General features: G+C 36.0%; 1 protein-coding gene and 1 pseudogene across 1 annotated transcript; both read left to right on the top strand.

Annotated features, from left to right (window-relative positions):
• Nucleotides 1–1,699: 1,699 nt before the first annotated feature.
• On the top strand, nucleotides 1,700–5,580 carry LOC120157584 (phospholipase D delta-like). Its single transcript, XM_039168676.1, has 10 exons — nucleotides 1,700–2,830; nucleotides 2,919–3,035; nucleotides 3,178–3,372; nucleotides 3,530–3,808; nucleotides 3,886–3,954; nucleotides 4,062–4,206; nucleotides 4,358–4,506; nucleotides 4,610–4,783; nucleotides 4,874–5,074; nucleotides 5,182–5,580. Exons 1-10 carry the CDS (start codon nucleotides 1,928–1,930, stop codon nucleotides 5,473–5,475), a joined length of 2,526 nt encoding a protein of 841 aa, XP_039024607.1. The 5' UTR covers nucleotides 1,700–1,927; the 3' UTR covers nucleotides 5,476–5,580.
• Nucleotides 5,581–6,490: 910 nt separating this feature from the next.
• LOC120157585 lies at nucleotides 6,491–9,395 on the top strand (annotated as a pseudogene).
• Nucleotides 9,396–18,669: the final 9,274 nt, after the last annotated feature.

Raw genomic sequence — 18,669 nt, 5'->3', positions numbered from 1 at the left:
ATCACTTTAATGATTAAAAGGATGGTTGTTATCTTAAGAGGTTCCAAGTTCGAGCACCAATTATTGAAGGGTATTTGAACATTCAGTGTCAAATAGTTGATATTCTTTAGAACAAATATTATCACTCGTAATCATCATAATTTAATAAAAATGTATATGGACCAATTTCCATATTTTTAGTGGAAGGAAAATAATATAAAAAAAGTTTTAGGAGATGTGAGAAATTTATATTATAATTTTAGGAGATGAGAAGTTATAAAATTATAAAAGTAAATTGTCAAAAAATATAAAAAATAAAAGAATTTAAGGGCCCATTTGATTTTATGAAAATAAATGTTATTTTTATTTTGTTAGTAAATAGAAACTGTTGAAGAAAATGTGTTTGACTGTAAAATTAGAAAATAAATTTTGAAAAATAAAATTAAAAATAAGCGAAGATATGAAAACATAAAAAAATATGCTTTCATTATTTTCACTAAAAATATTTTTGGAAATTTGAAAAATAAGAAAATACGTAGTCTATATTTTTAACTTAATTTACACACATTCAAATCCTTTTAAAAATATTTTTTTTACTTAATCGTATATGAAATCCTCAAACTTTACAAAAAAATATCATCTCTTAATTTTTTAACACTCAATATGATCTTTAAACTATTTTTTTTTTTTTGATAATTTAATTTTGTAATATTTTTATATTTAATGTATAAAATATCTTAATAATTTTTTTGTTTTATATTTTAAATTTAAATAATTTAATATTTTTTTTGAAAATTTAATTAAGTACTTAAACTTTATAAAAAATCAATTAGACCCTTGAATTTAGTAAAAAAATCAATTAAACTCATCTACCACATCATCATCCATCGTGCACTACTATATCAACATTGTAAACTATCACACCGACATAATCCATCATGCCTTACATCCCTTAATTTATTCATGAACTCAAAATCTTTATAATCCGTGGCCATAATCCATTAAAATTTTCTCGAAAGTAATAATATACTCTTGTAGAATATTAGGATATTCATGAATGAATATTCTTCTTCCATGGCATCAACCACAATAAGCACTCGGCACCAGGCCGGGCAAAAACTTTTACAATCACGGGCCCACCCAGTCCCCCATGAGATTCATAAATGCGATTCTCAAAGTCTACATGGTGCTTCTTACCCGAAATGCCCAAAATTCATGACTTTCAGCCGTACCAGTGTAAATTAAGTTCTGCCTTCATTGTAATGAAAATGAAGAAGCTGTTTTTTTTATGATGGTGAATGTGGCAACACAATTCTCACACTATGCTGAAATAAACTGAAACCCACCAACTCCATATACTAAATAATTGCGGCTGACAAGAATACAATGCAATGTTAAAGCTCATCGTTCCCAACAATGTGGGTTTCAGCTTCTCCCATAAATGGTGGATGAATGAATTTGAACTCCTCTGTTTTTCTGGGTAGAATCTGTAAAGCAACGCCTTAAAAGGGAACTTCGCCTTGCAAAGCTCGACAGAATCCAGCTATAACTGGATTCCATCCTTTCAGAAATATAAATAGTCAAATGTCCTAACCCACACATTCGTTAAGGGCAGCCACGTGTATCATAACGCAAAGTTTCTCGGCATAATTAAATGAAAAATAAAATTAAAAAATAATTAACAGGAGAATAATAATAAATTTAATTTTAGAAAAAAATTGAAACTATCCGTCAACTTCTCGTTTTCAATTTGGCCGCCGGCTGTCACCGTTGGCTATGGACGGAGAAGACAAACCGGATCGCGGGTTGTTGTTCTCCCCGTTATAGCCGTTGCGGATGGAACAACAACATCAGCCATCAAGAACATTGATAATTAGCATCGTTATTTTACGTTTATCGATTTAATCTTCGCTTTTCGAATAATTTATTGTCGTTTCGATTTGATTCGATGTCGGAAGATAATATCCGGAATGCTGTTGTATGTCTGCATGGCGACCTTGAACTGAAAATCGTCGAAGCTCGATGCCTACCGAACATGGATTTACTGTCGGAGCGGCTCCGACGATGCTTCAAGCCATTAGACCCGTTTAGTAGACGGAAGAAGAATCATCGCCCCCGTAAGATAATCACCAACGACCCTTACGTAACGGTCTGCCTAGCAGGTGCCACGGTAGCACGGACGCGCGTGGTTTCGAATTCGCAAAACCCCGTTTGGAACGAGCGCTTTAAGATCCCCCTGGCCCATCCGGCAAATCTGTTCGAGTTTTACGTTAAGGATAATGACGTGTTCGGCGCTGATTTGATAGGAGTAGCCACCGTACCAGCAGCTGATGTCCAGGACGGCGTACGGATTAGCGGTTGGTTCCCTATATTAACCTCTTACGGGAAACAGCCAAAACCCGACTGTTCGCTTCACCTGGAAATGAAATTCACCGGATGCGAGGAAATGCCAGTTTTCAAATACGGAAACGCGGCAAACCCGAACGAATTCGGATTCGGAAACTGTTATTTCCCCGCCCGGCACGGAGGTTCAGTTACTCTATACCAAGACGCGCACGTTATGAAATCGACGCTGCCGGAGATTGAGCTGGAGAACGGGACGGTGTTCAAGCACGAACCATGTTGGGAAGACATTTGCCATGCAATTTTAGAAGCGCATCATATGGTTTACATCACGGGATGGTCCGTATTTCATGAAGTGAAGCTCGTGAGAGAGCCGACGAGGCCGCTGCCTAAAGATGGGGTTATGAGTTTGGGGGATCTGCTGAAGAACAAATCGCTGGAAGGGGTTAGAGTTCTGGTGTTGGTTTGGGACGACAAGACTTCCCATAGCAAGTTCTTCATCAACACCGTACGGATTCTCAGCAAATTATTAGCAATATTCGGTTTCTTGTTTAAATATTATTGTAGTTTCTAATAAGGAAAGCGCTTGAATGCAGGCTGGAGTGATGCAAACACATGATGAAGAAACTCGGAAGTTCTTCAAGCACTCGTCCGTTACATGTGTGTTGTCCCCTCGATATGCCAGCAGTAAGCTTAGCATTTTCAAGCAACAGGCATGCTTATTGCTGCGGTCCAGTTCTTATTTGCGCATTTTTCCATCTAATCCACAATAAATTAGTTCTTTCCAGGGAGAAAAAAAATTATAATTGTGGGGGACTGAATGAAGTACTGACTTTAGTGCGACATGCAATCCAGGTTGTCGGAACCCTCTTTACGCACCATCAGAAATGTGTGATTGTGGATTCACTTGCATCCAGAAATAACAGAAAGATCACTGCTTTTTTAGGAGGTCTGGATCTTTGTGATGGTCGCTACGATACTCCCGAGCATCGACTGTTTCGGGACCTTGATACCGTGTATAGAGAGGATTTTCACAACCCCACATTTTCTGTGAGTATTTCATTGTTAGGAGTTCGACTGCAATTGGATTTGTGTTAACCATATGTACTAGGACCTCATCTTCTAGTACTTATATTCTTTAATTAGTTTAAAGAATCTTGACGTCAATTGTTCTTGCTGATTCTTTTGTTTCTCTTTTAATTGTTAGGCAGGAATTCAGTGTCCAAGGGAACCTTGGCATGACTTACATTGTAAGGTTGAAGGACCGGCTGCTCATGATATACTTAAGAACTTTGAGCAGCGTTGGAGGAAAGCCACAAAATGGGCTGAGCTCGGACGGCGATTGAAGAGGGGTAGTAAGAATGAAGAGTCTTTATTAAAACTGGAACGAATTTCTTGGATACTAAGCCCTTCTGAGACAGTTTCACAGGATGATCCTTCATTATGGGTTTGCAAGGAAGGAAATGCAGAGAACTGGAACGTTCAGGTACTACTTACCACATGCCCCTTGAAGCAAACTACTTTGATTTGATCTAACCTTTTTCTGGTTCTTTAAACCGGCAGGTTTTCCGGTCTATAGATTCAGGATCTGTGAAAGGGTTCCCTAAGGATGTTTATCAAGCAGATGCTGAGGTTTTAAATCATACTTTTACATCTGACCTAACCATTATCGTTCTTTTAGTTTGAGTTACTAATTAATAGATGGTTTAATTTTCAGTTTCCCATTCCTTTTACTGCAGAATCTTGTTTGTGCAAAAAATCTAGTTATAGACAAGAGCATTCAAACAGCATACATCCAGGCAATTCGAGCTGCTCAACACTTCATATATATTGAGAACCAATATTTCATTGGATCATCGTATGCTTGGCCATCTTACAAAGCAGGTTTCAGTAACCTCTATATCTTTTTTTTTCCGTATAATTTTCACACACTAAAAATTTCATTCTGTTTTCACATGTAGATTCTTGTGAATCTGAGAGATGATCTTTAACTCGGTCTCGGTTTCTGAGAGATTATCCTTTTTGGTACTTTTAGGTGCTGATAATTTGATTCCCATGGAGTTGGCACTGAAGATTGCTAGTAAGATAAGAGCGAAAGAGAGATTTGCAGTTTATATTGTTATACCGATGTGGCCTGAGGGTGTCCCTACTTCAACATCTGTGCAAGAAATTCTCTTTTGGCAGGTAGTATTTTTCTTCCCCCCTTTTCAAGTAGTAATAGATGATCGATTTGGAATTGACATTGGCATTATAATTATATCTTAGCATAGTGATGCTGATATTTCAGGGGCAGACATTTAAAATGATGTATGAAATCATAGGAAAAGAGTTGAAATCTATGCGTATGGAGGATTCTCATCCACGAGACTACCTAAATTTCTATTGCCTCGGTAACCGGGAAGAAGTTCCATCGGACTTTAATTGGTCAACTTCATGCTTGTTATCTCCTACAGGTGACACGGTAATCAAACAAGTTCTGTAGTGTATTAGAACTTGATTTGAATTGAGTTCATATGGAACTAAGAATGGTGAGTTGCATCACTATTTTCAGATTTCAACTTCACTAAGGTTCCAACGGTTTATGATTTACGTACACGCAAAGGGAATGATAGTAGATGATGAGTATGTGATATTGGGGTCTGCTAATATTAATCAACGATCGATGGCTGGTTCAAGGGACACCGAGATAGCAATTGGTGCATGTCAACCCTATTACACATGGAAAGAGAGGAAGAGACATCCACGCGGTCAGGTTTGAACCTTCCCATACACGTCACCTTGCTTTTGTATTTAAAATGTATGTATTTATTCACTTTTAATGTCGGAGAAATAGTGCTAACCAGTTCGGTTAACATGTAGGTTTATGGTTACAGAATGTCACTGTGGGCTGAACACATGCACGTAGTGAAGGATTTGTTCAAGGAACCTGAAAGTTTGGAGTGTGTGAAGACTGTGAACAGCATTGCTGAAGAAAACTGGGAAAGATACTCGAGCAACGAATTTAAGTATTTACAAGGGCACCTGCTGAAATACCCCGTTTTGGTAACTAGAAGTGGTAAAGTAGGCCCGGTGCCTGGAAAGGAGACCTTTCCGGACGTTGGTGGCAAGATTCTCGGGTGTCGATCAACACTTCCCGATGCTCTTACTACGTAGGCTTCCATAATTTTTGTAAGAGTACTCAAACTGACACTGAAGAAGGGGAGATAAGGCTGGGGCAACTCAACTTCTTCGTACAAAAAATAGTGCAGATTACACGACTGCCATGTCTCATGGTCTATTAAACAGTAAATATGTACTTTTTCGCTTAATTTTTTTTGCAATTCTTCCACCTTTAGCTTTAGGCCAGAAGGTTTCATAGATGGAGAGGGCTGCCCCGTTTTTACAGCTATCAGTGAATGAAAAAAAGAGAAGACAGCAAACCAAAAATCTATGATCTTATGGCACTCTGTATTTCTTTTCCTTAGCTTTGAGATTATTGAGATTGTTTGTTTCCCAGGAAAAATGAAGTTGGAAAACAATTTAAATCATGTCACAACCAAATGTACGCGAATTCAAAGTAAATGAAACAGGTTCTAAGATACAAAAGCATCATTTTTCCAGGTTTACTTGGTGCATAAATATTTCATCATTCCCGTTGCTGACACTAAATGTCACCAAAAATAGGAAGTAGTGGCAATGATGATCTTGCGAGATTCCTTAACCTTCATATTCTTGACTTCTTCCTCTCCTTTGTTTCACACACATCACAATCGAACGACATGACTCAGTGACTCGAGTTGTATGGCCGTCCGATGTTTGCTGTTCAAATATGAATATATTCTCTCTCTCTCCCCCCATTGAGAAATTCGATTCCCTTTCAATATTATTTCATTTCAATCCACCCGCTCACTACCTTTTGCCTTTCTGCCAAATTCGGAACATGCGGTGGTGGAAGAGGATTTCAATATTCCCTCCATTTCCTCATCTCCATTGCATGATTCCAATTCCCCGGTCTTTGTTCCTTTCTTCCTTCTATTTATAATCGGTAAACTCCATGACCAATCCATGTTGCAATCGCCAGCAACTGCGACTTCAGTTTTGTTTGGTATTCTTTCTTTTCTCCTTCACTGTTCACTCCCTTCATTCATTTTTTACCTAAACGGAATTGAAGTTATTTCATACTGCTCCATTTTCAGCACGATCCAGCGTCAAACTTGCGCTGCAACCTCTTGACTTACTATGGGTAACAGTAACGTGAACGTCGTAAGTGTCTTCCGCCGATTTAACATAATTAATTACCTTCTTCCTTTTGCTTTTGAAAATGGCATTTTTTTGTGGGCCACTTAAAGCTATTATATACCATTTCTCTGATGTCACGTTTTGTTGAAATGCAGAATACAGAGGAAAGCACTGATCTTGGTACGCTGTTCTTTCCCTTCGCATATATCTTGCTTTCTCTTTCTGGTATTTGGTTGTTTATCCTGTTCTGAAACTATGTTCCTGCTGGTCCTGCAAAAGGATGCTTTTTAATACCACATCTCCAATACAATATGCAGAGTTTAGTTACACTAATTGAAATTGTAAAGATAAAATGAAGCAATTTCAACTAAACTTGATAAGCACGCCTACCATTTATAGGCATTTGTTTTTGTGAATACTTGGGGTCTATGAGGATTATTTTGTGCCTTAACTCTTTAAGATGAAGAAACGGTAGAGACAAATGGCTCCTAAAGTATGCTTTTGGATTTAATTTTCAGATGCAGTGTTGCGAAATGGAAGAGAAATCCTTTTGCAGGTAAATGTGATAAATGTTGATCATTCTTTTTTATTGGACTGATATCATTACTCATCCGGGAATGATATTCACTGTTTCAAAAGTGGAATTTCATAACAAGCTAAGGGAAGAACTTTGAAGTTGTTTAATTTGTTCAACAGGGTTTTAACTGGGAGTCTCACAAATATGATTGGTGGAGAAACTTGGAAAAAAAGGTTCCTGGCATTGCAAAATCTGGGTTTACATCTGTATGGTTGCCACCACCAACTAATTCCTTTTCACCAGAAGGTTAGAGAATAGTTTTCATCAAAGCAAGAGCTAGTTTCTTATCGCGTCTGCACAAGTCTGATCAAGATATATATATATATATATATATATATATCCTCTCGTCTTATTACAGGGTATCTTCCCCAAAACCTTTATTCACTCAATTCTGCATATGGGTCTGAGCAGCTGTTGAAGGCTTTACTCCAGAAGCTAAAGCAGTACAAAGTTAGAGCGATGGCCGACATAGTAATCAATCATCGTATCGGAACTACTAAAGGACATGGAGGAATGTATAACCGTTACGACGGAATTCCACTCGCGTGGAATGAACATGCTGTCACATCGTGCACTGGTGGATTGGTAAGATGGTTTGTAATTGTGGACCTATACTGTCATGTAACATTTTCTTAACCTCAAATATGTCTCAGGGTAACAGAAGCACAGGAGACAACTTCAATGGGGTTCCAAATATTGATCACAGCCAACATTTCGTTCGTAAGGACATAGTTAAAGTGGTTATGTAGTGTTGGCTTTCAAGATTTTCGCTTCGATTTCGCAAGCGGGTAAGAACAATGCTGCACTAGTAGGTTATTATTGTCTCTAAAATTTATGTGCTTTCCATCTCAGTATATCAATGTTGCTACGATGTTTCGCTTCAGTTACTCGGCAAAATATGTCAAAGAATATATTGAAGAAGCTAAGCCTATATTTTCTGTTGGGGAGTATTGGGATTCTTGCAACTATAATGGACATGGATTAGACTATAACCAAGGTAATGCACTTGACCTGTTTTTTCATATCTGAGATCTTCCATAAAAGACAATAACCAAGCTGACTAGTTAAATATGAATGTTGTTGGTAACCGGAATGTTATATCTTTTACATTATATTCACAACCTCTACTGCAGATAGCCATAGACAAAGGATCATTAATTGGATTGATGCCACGGGACAGATTTCAACTGCATTTGACTTCACAACCAAGGGGATTCTTCAGGTATGATAGAAAATATAATATTGCTAATTTTCCCAAGAGAAAGGAACTGCATTTGAGCCTATTGCGGCACCAAATTCTCCTGCTGTTTTTGATGCATTTGTTTTGATATTTACTTATTTGTAACTTTGCAGGAGGCTGTAAAGGGGCAGTTCTGGCGTCTGCGTGACCCTCAGGGGAAGCTAACAGGCGTGATGGGGTGGTGGCCATCAAGGGCTGTCACATTTATCGATAACCATGACACAGGCTCAACACAGGTACTGCGAGTTATGGTAATACTCACAATCTGCGTCTTCCCAATCCGGAATCTACTCACCTGCCAATTATTTTGTTCTTGCAGGCTCATTGGCCTTTCCCCTCAAATCATATTATGGAGGTATGAGTTAAAGTTTGTAGCAAACAACACAAGATGATTTTCAATTTGCATCATAATTTGCAATGAACTAGTTGCCGTTACATATACACACGCATATTATTGACTCCATGTGTTCCTTCCTACAGGGTTATGCAAACATACTCACATCCAGGAATACCAACAGTTTTCTATGATCACTTTTACGATTGGGGTGATTCCATTCATGAGCAGATTGCTAAACTGGTATGATATACAACACAAACATTAATTTCCAGGCAAACATTTTTCCAGTGACTGCTGCTTTTTTTTTTTTTTAAATTTCGGTACGCATGCTTGCAGATGAACATTCGAAGGCGTCAAGATATCCACAGCCGTTCATCTGTCAGGATCCTGGAGTCCTAAAACAACCTTTATTCTGCAATGATTGGAGACAAAGCATGTATGAAGATTGGGGATGGTTCATGGTGTCCAACTAGCAGAGAGTGGACACTGGCAACCAGCGGACACCGATATGCAGTGTGGCAAAAGCAATAATTCCTCATCCTTCTTTCCTTTTATTGCTAATCCCACTCAGGCATGATGGTTACTCTTTACATTTTACAATATTAAATTAAGCCATCCCATCTCCATATTTGCTTTGGAAAGTATTATGTCTCAGGAATTAACTACATTTATCATCAATAAAAACATAGAGCATCTTTAATTAGTCTTACATTTTGTTCCTGATGTTGACACATATCTTTTCATACATGCAATTTAGAACTTGGGAGTCTTTTTACTTGATTCATTCTCTTCTATTTTTTCTTTTGGCCCTTATATCAGCTCAAAGAACCTAATTATAAGAGCAGTTATAAACAATAGCTAGACAAGTGACTTGGAGGGGCTCCATATACTTTTGCAGTAGTGAGGCTGAAAATTGATTGTACAATCAATGAGACATTTAGATTATGAAATCAATGGAGGAATTAATACAGGCTTGAGAAAACAGCAGGCAATAGAAAATGCTGCTGACTAATAATGATTATCTGGTTACAACTAATGATAAGAAATCCTATCAATTGCGAGTTGGACTAGTAGGATAAGGCACAAAGTTCTTTTGAGTAGGGTCCCATTCAAATTCTGATGTTGTAAACAGAGAAAACCAGATTGAAAGTATCATCCCACAATGAACCTTTATAATATCCGATCCAAATTATTCAATTAATCAATCCAAATAGCATGATCGTTGAGCTGGAAAGAGACTTGTAGCATCAATCATTTAACCATATCAATATGAGCAATTGTATATTAAAAATCTCAAATAAATAATTATTTAAAGAAACAGGGCCCTCCAAGAATTATTTGGAAGAATAACTCTCAAATCGTCCACATAGGACGACATCGCGACCTCCAAACAGCGTGTTAAATCACCGTACCTTCCAACACGTGATATACGTCCAACGTGGGCTGACTTTCCAGGTAAGCCAATAAAATAATTAGATAAAATGACTTCGCGCATGGCGAAGCGCGAGATAGCCTGAGAATCAAAATATCGCAAGATTTATGAGAGACATCGCTACCTGCAACGTGCGATGATCTTTCAAATTGAAATTAATAACAAATAAATATAATAAATAAATATAATAATAATTAATAATATTAATTATTAAATATAATAATAAATTAAAATATAATAATAAATAAATATAGTAATTAAAATAGATATTTTATAAATAATAATTATAATATCTTTTATATATTTTGAAATAAAAAATTATATGTATAATATATTAAATATAATAAATAATTAATAATATTATAATTATAATATATTTTGAAATTTATATAATAAAAGCTTATATTAAATTTTTGTAAACAGAATCTTGCGCCTTGCAAACCGCAAGATAATAATAGAAAAATATTTTTTTTGATATTTTTTAATTTTTATTATAAACGCGTAGTGTTGCAATTTATCTTTAAGGTGAGTATAATATCATCATATATGAGACATTTTAAGCAAGGTAAAAATGACGTTGAAAATTGTTAGAAATCATGGTTTTGTGAAGGAATAATAAAAAAATGGTTTGATAGACATATTGGAGTGTTATTTATGGCTTGTAAATAGGAGTGATTTCAGAATTTATATGCTTAGAGGTATAGTATTGCAACTTATAGTTATGTTGAGGCTAATTTGGTCACATACGAGAATTTTAATGGGGTAAAAATCGTGTTGGAAAATATTGGAATGCATGATTTGGTGCATGAAGAAATCAAAAGAAATTGAAAACTAAGTAATATTTGTTGTTAATTAAAAAAGAAACGATACAAAAAAACCCATTTAATTGATACGTGAGCCTGAGCGATTGGGTCATTTGTTATTCGTGTGTCCGGGATTCCTATATATAGAGCATAATTTTGGTTGTCCGGTTCTTTCTTAATGTTCAACCAAATCCTCGTTACAAAAAATCTAGGTTGACCGTGGTCGGATGACCAGATTTTTTTCATCGTAGTGCATTATCTGACCGTATTGTAGGTTCATCATCAGCTTCATCTGGATCCCATTCATTTCTAATGGGAGGGAACTTATATTCATAAACCTTGAATATAGTTTCAAGTAAGTAAATCTGATCAATGAATCTCATGTAGGGTATCCAAACAGAAGAAGCAGCAGTATTGGTGTGCGTACACGAGTATTTGAAAGTTTGGAAAAATCCACACTCGCTTGTTTTTTTCTCGTAAATTAACTACATATGCATTGTGTTGTATGCCTTCCAATGGCCTCACAAATTCTTACATACGAAATAATGACATTTCACTAGAGAAGCAAATGAAACTCATCGCTTTGGAATACTGCTGGAATGTTTGCAATTTTATGAGGAGGTCTGAGTGGATTTAGTAATCACCTGCCATACAGTCAACTGTTTGTCTTCACAATGTTGTGAAAAGGGTTGCCAATCAATAATATGTCGCTTTGAAAACGAACGTGCAAAACAAATGACATACTCCTTTTAGTGATGAATTTATTTTCTCTGCCAAGTTCGTTGTCATGTGACCATATCGTCTACCCATTAAATGATCGAGGCCATTTCTCCTTTAGGATTCTAGCAAGGTACTCGTAGACATCAGAATTCATATGTCTCAATTCCTATAGTAGACCCTCAAACTCACGTACAGACTGTGTATGACCTATCAATAAAAAAATGGAATAATTAATTCGAAATAATTTTTGTAAATATATGGTAAACCGAAAAGGGTAAAAGACATACCCATTCGAAGCACCATTAGGCACTCATCTTCACTCTTGAACTTTTTCAAATAGTTTGCGGTAATATGTCATAAACAGTACCGATGATAAATATTAAGGGGTTGGCAAGATGGGCCCATACGCTGGAGTGCGTATTTGATACCAGTGCCTCTATCAGAAATAAGACAAATCCCATCATCTCTATCTTGCATCACATGTGATAGAACATATGTTTGTAAGTTCGTAAAGAAGAATTCCTAAGAGTCGATATCTTCATTTTCGATAATTGCGAAGGCTATGGGAATAGTTTTTTTGTTGTCATCTTGTGCAACCGCCTATAACATTATTTGAGTGTATCGGCCATATAACCAAGTGTCATCAATTTAAAACATTGGCTTGCAGTGTCGGAATGCATTAATGCATTGCAAAAAAATTCCAAAGAGTCGGTAAAATTGGCAGACACTTTGTACAACACGATCATTTTCGTACACCGTGACTGTTTCCAATTTCACAACTGTTCCCGGAATGTGTTTCTGCATCAGTTTAAGCCATGGACGCAATTCATTGTATGATTCCTCCCAAAGGTCGAACAATTTTTGTTGGGCTCGATACCTTGCATACCATGCTTTGTGGTAGTCAAATTGTACCCATATAGCGATGTAATTAAAGCAATATAGGTTGTAACCGTAACACATGGATTTGCTTTGAGTAGCGGAATGAAAGCTTCATATAACACATGCACATCTAAGTTACGATGATCATGATTTAGAATGTTGGCGGTGCATGTATATGATTGGACGTATTTTTATGATTTCCAAACATTGTTCATCATCTGCAATCATGATACATGAACCCTCTAATTACATCCCTGCTTCTTGTGGATACATTCAACGGTGTCCTTATCCGCATTAGTTTTTTTCACAGTTGACATGACGGAGCAACGTATGTTGTAGTTCTTGATTGCATCCATAACTTGTTCTTTTGTCCTAAAACTCATTCGTAAAAAGAATAAATAAAATGGTCAACTTACCAATAAACAAATCAAAATAAATAATAAAAAATTAAAACATTATATTAACCTAAAAACCATTCCAACATAGTGATCATCATCACTACGTTATTGTATTGCTAAATATTTGTGAATTGGGAAAATTCTGGAGCGTTGAATGCTTCCATATCAATTGTTGTAAATCGTTCCGTGTACCGTGTGTGCTTAATAAATTGAATTTGTTTCTCAAATTTTTCGTCAAACTGTGAACAATTGGATCGGAGTTGAACTCCGCTCGAATCTTCAGACCCACTCATTTGGATACACCGCATGATGGTTCGCTCAATTAATATCTATCTTCCCTTGTTGTGTCAAGAGATGCAACTCATCCAAATAGGGTGGATGTGGCAGAATTGATTGGACACAGTTAAATTGTCGAAGGAAGCACTCGGTAGGATGTCACTCGACTATCTCATACAAGATCAACGAGACTGACACGACATACACGAGCGCATTAGCCACTCGAATCTCATGCAATATATAGTCGGTAATAGCAATATCGCAGTAAGGCGTCCACAGGAATTATAAAATTAAAATTACATAACTTTGTTGGCTAAAAACCTCAAATAAATAAAATTAAAGTCGAAGGAAAATAATTTCTTACATGATGTTCAAACTTATCGGTTAACAGTCTGAAGTCTCATTGATGTGTTGGTAAGTGGGCGTGAGAGGTTTCATCAGTCCACCTATCATTAATACAATAGAATATTATTATTTGTTAGTAATATTATAAAAATAAATAAAAATTAATTTTTTACCTCTTAAGTAACAGAAATTTATATGGGACATGTTTTTAACAATCGACCATAAAAATGGCATTCAGATCCAGACCTACAACTGCAACAACAATAAACACCCTCCAATGACATTTTTTGTCGGATTTACAGCTTGTAAAGCTCTCAGAACAAAAATGCCAAAATTGTCGACCCCAACTTATATTTCTTGAATCACTCAAATTTTGCAAATGATTCAACCACATCAGATGACCTTATTTTGGGTTTTGTTTGGCATTAAAATCTTCCCAATAACTCGTAGTATATGTGCACGAGCAAATAACTAAAAAATTTAAAAAAATAATTTAATTATTAATTTCCAAAATAGTAAATAAATAAATTACAATATTAATAAATATTTATAAATAAAAACATTTATATTTGCCTCTTTCACTACATGTTCTGCATGGCAGGGTACGTGCGTAAAATTATCATCCAAGAATTATATATATTTGTTTTAGTTTGAATGAGCTCCTTATTGTACTGAAGAGATGATGATTTGCATCCCACATCACTTAAGAGGCTCATTAGATGTCTGGATAGTGGTGGATGGAGAGCAGACGCTTCCAGGTCGTCCTCAGTTGCAGGACCAAAACCTTCACAGCAGCCACCGTCTACACCGTTATACATTCCACAGTCGTTTCAGATGACATCGCAACCATTTCATATGCCACTGCAGCCAGGTCAGACGCCACCACTTTCATACCAAATGTTGCCACTGCCGCAAAGTTATATGACCCCTCCTAGCGGATATTATAGTTCCTGTATGAGATTGTATACCCATACTGCTATTGTATAGCTAAAATCAACACAATAATAGCTATATGAGAGCTTGCTTTTACCATGGGCATGATGGCTTGGCAGATATTGTCGGAGTCTAAGTTGGGTTGGTTGATCCCTCCTGCACAGTATGTATGAGGACCGTTGTATATCATTAGTTCTCATATATTTTTTTTCCTCTTCCTCTTCGATACGTGAACCATCCAATAGCATCTATTATCACGTTAGACACAGTGGCAAACATACTTTTCGGTGGTAGAGCTGTCGACTCTGGACTGAACAAAATTACGAAAGTTGTAATTCTTAATTATCATCATCGCTTCTTATTTGCATGAAAACTCTATTCCTTTATATAACTTACCATCATTGACTGATGAATTAAATCTGTAGTCACCGACATTAGGTATATCTGTAAATTTTGGCTCGTACATTTCACCATAATCAGCTTCATACATGTGTGCTTGAGGTTCATTGTGTATCGTATTTGTGGGAACTGCATCTACATCATCATCATCGGAGTCTATGTTGAACTGCGGTGATTCTGGCTGAACGAATAGTCCGGTCTCAGCACCTGGCTCATGAAAAGGTTCTTCTGGTGGAGATAAGGGTTCCTCCACAATGTCGATATTTAGGTTGAACAAGCTGGTAGTTACATGCCTTTCCCTTGAACTTGAAGGAATCTCGACATTGAGGTCGAATAAGCACGCAGTTGAATGCCTCCCCTTGGAGCTTGAAGGCATCGTGTTAAATGGGTACTACATAGATTGTTACGTTGAGGGCATCTCCATATTCAGGTAAAACAAATTGGCAGATGAATGTTTTCCCCTTGAACTGGACGCGATGTTGCTATACAGATTGTTTATGGAGCCACCTTAGTACAGATCGTAAGAAATTGCTGATGAATGTCACCCCATTGAACTTGATGGGATGACACCATGATGTGGATTTCCAATTAATGAGTTAAAATCATTATATATTACTTGAGTTGGGTTATCAACTTGATCAGCTTGTTGAGCCAGCCTATAGTGGGAGCATAATTACATACCACGAATAGCACACACTTCAACAAATTTCACATACATCTCTGTATCGACTTTTTAATATTGATTTTGAGAATCAACCATCATAGCAACATCGTCATCGTTGGATAGTTTGAACGATGTATAAGTTAACAGAAATACTGCGGTTGGAAATCTATACTGAAGTGAGAACATTCTTCTAGTACTTCCAACATGAATCTTCCTTGAAATTTTCATTATCAGCTCCTCAAGAGTTATGTTTCTCTTGAAGGATATTTTGGCAGAATGATTTGATACAAAAACGAAGATGGTTTCATCTTCCTAAACTTCTCCATAATAGTAAACAATAGTTAAAAGTAATAGCTGAAATACGCCTAATTAAATAAATAATATATGAATTAAAATATAAACTAATCAAAAAAAATTTAAAAATTTCACACTAATTTTATATTGTTACCTTATCGGCAAAAATGTCTCGAGGTATGATCTCACTTTCCAATTTTACAACTGCAAAAAATAATACAAAATAATTAGTACAATAAAAATTTTCAAATAATCATATATAAAATAAATATACTAAAATTATTTTACCTTACAACAAAAATCGAAGGAAATAGTGAAGCAAAAATAGAATGAATTGATGTGGTGATGTTTGTATAGAAGGGGTGTTATTTATAGGGGAGGGGAGAGTTTAAAGGCCGAGCGTTTCAGGTGGAACCAATAATGGAAGGCGCAGATGGTGATCTGTTCCTAACTGGCGAGTGTCAGAAACCCCAAAAAGGTACGGATAGTTATATACGCCTGTCATTACATGGCGCGAACTCGGATAAGGCACGGATTACCATCCACGCCTTTTATGACGTGGCTTCAACTCGGACAAAACCCCAAAAAGGCACGGATAATAATCTATGCCTTGTCAGAAAGGGTGCTAGATCGGTAAAATTAGGAGAAATGGTGTTTGACAGGTAATTATTACCTGTCAGACGGTAAAATACCCCCAAATGAGAGATCAACGTGGATAAAAGATGTCAAATCAATTATCTTAACATTTCACATCATGATCATGTTAATGGTTGAGTTATCATTTTACTACAAAATAGTTAATTGAGTAAATTAACTATGTCACGATAGTTCACTTTCGTTTCGTTTTAATTAAAATGTAGTCACTAAAAGTTAATAATACATAGATTAAGCTTTAGTCATTTTCCTTTAAAAAAACATGAGTTTTGACATTTAAGTAATTGTTTTATTAAATTTTGGTCACTTACGTTATCGTTTTATCAAGTTTTGGTCACTTGGACGTTGAATGTCGTTAGTTTGATGATATGACCCATTAGTAAAATGGTTTAATTTTTTAACCTTAAATTTTATATAAAATACTAATTATGAGTCCTTTTGTAAATTCAAATTAATTTAGGACATCATTTCAATTTATCTATTTTTTAATATTTTTTCTCCCCAAGTCACAATATTACTCATCTTATCCCCACTTCTTCTTCAGATATCTCTGCTCCATTACAATAACCTTCTTGTTTCTAATTATTAGTTGTAATTATATGAAGTCAAATTAGGTGGATTCTCAATTATAAGAAACGATATAAAAAGAAGCAATGAAGACTGTAAAAAGTGTTGAGAATTCACCATTAAAACTCTGAAAAGATTTATCACCAATGTGACGCCACCGCCTTGGGCCGAGAAAATTAGAGCTTCTTCAATGGTTGTGTTATTAACGACACAGTACTAGGTTTTCATCTCTGATGTGTTGTTGATCAACCAAATCCCCGTGATACGAAAGATCACCGAGAACGTTTTGTCTCATCTGACCGTGATCAACTTCCACGACGTTTACGGAGATCAAACCGATGTTCACTTAGTACTGAAGCTTTGCTCCGACGGTGAGTTGTTCGATCAGGTCATCGTAGAAATGAGGTACTCGGAGGTCAATACGGTAGCGATGGTGTGATAGATCACACAGGTCGCAGGGGTTAATAGGGATGGGCATGGGTCGTGTTTGGGTTAGGTTTCAACCAACCCGACCTGACCCGAAAATTTTACATCATTCACCCAACCTGACCCGACCCGAAAAATGTATACCCTCCACCCGACCCATTTTTTTGAGATAAAATTCGAAACCGATCCGTCCCGACCTAAAATAATAAAAAATATTATTTTTATTCAATAAAAATAGTGATTTAATTGAAAAAATAATATATAGAGGTGTATTATTATAATTATTCCTAAATATATGGTAAAATTATATTTTTTTCCCGGGTCGGGTCAAAACCCATTGAGTTCGGGTCCTATGCTCATCCTTAGAGGTTAACGGTGATTCATAGGGATATAGAAATGGAAAATTAATTATTCTTGAGTAAAAGCAAAGATTCGACGTTCAAAACCATGAATTTTGGATTGAGTTCAGTGGATGAATTCACGGATCCAATTATCGAGTTGTTCGGATTTATTGATTATGTTTCACTGGAGGTGTTTTCTCAAGGGAAAATCGCCACGAAGAGTGATATTCTGTTATCAGTTTATTTGGATCCATTGATTTGTTTTCTTGTTCCTTGTTGAATTTGACATTTTGAAGTCTTAATCTTTGAAAGTTGAATTTTAGTTTGTATAATTGAGATTACCCAATTTCATTTTATCTCTAGATACCTACCCTTTCATTTTTCTTTGAACTTGTGGTGTTACTATCTGTTATAGGAAGATGGACATCTTTCATTGTTCTTGAAACGCAACATGAGCCATTGAAAGAAGGCAAATGGAGCAATAGAGCAGAGATGTCTGAAGAAGAAACGAGAGAAGATGAATAATATTGGGGGTTGGGAAGAAAAATACTACAAAATGGGTAAATTGAAATGTTGTCCCTAAACTAATTTGAATTTACAAAAAAACCCATAACCAATATTTGATCTAAAGTGTATGGGTTAAAATAAAAATTAAACTATTTTACCAAAAGGCCACATCATCAAACTAACGATATTCAACGTTTAAGTGACCAAAACTTAAAAAAATGATATAAGTGACTAAAACTTTATAAAACGATAACTTAAGTGACCAAAACTTATATTTTTTTGAAAGGAAAATGAACAAAATTTAATCTACATGTTATATACGTGAAAATGATATAAT

This window comes from Hibiscus syriacus, unplaced genomic scaffold (genome assembly GCF_006381635.1).
Source record: "Hibiscus syriacus cultivar Baekdansim isolate YM2019G1 unplaced genomic scaffold, ASM638163v2 tig00111273_pilon, whole genome shotgun sequence".
In the NCBI taxonomy this organism is placed as follows: domain Eukaryota; kingdom Viridiplantae; phylum Streptophyta; class Magnoliopsida; order Malvales; family Malvaceae; genus Hibiscus; species Hibiscus syriacus.
This window is presented reverse-complemented; position numbering and strand designations above follow the sequence as displayed.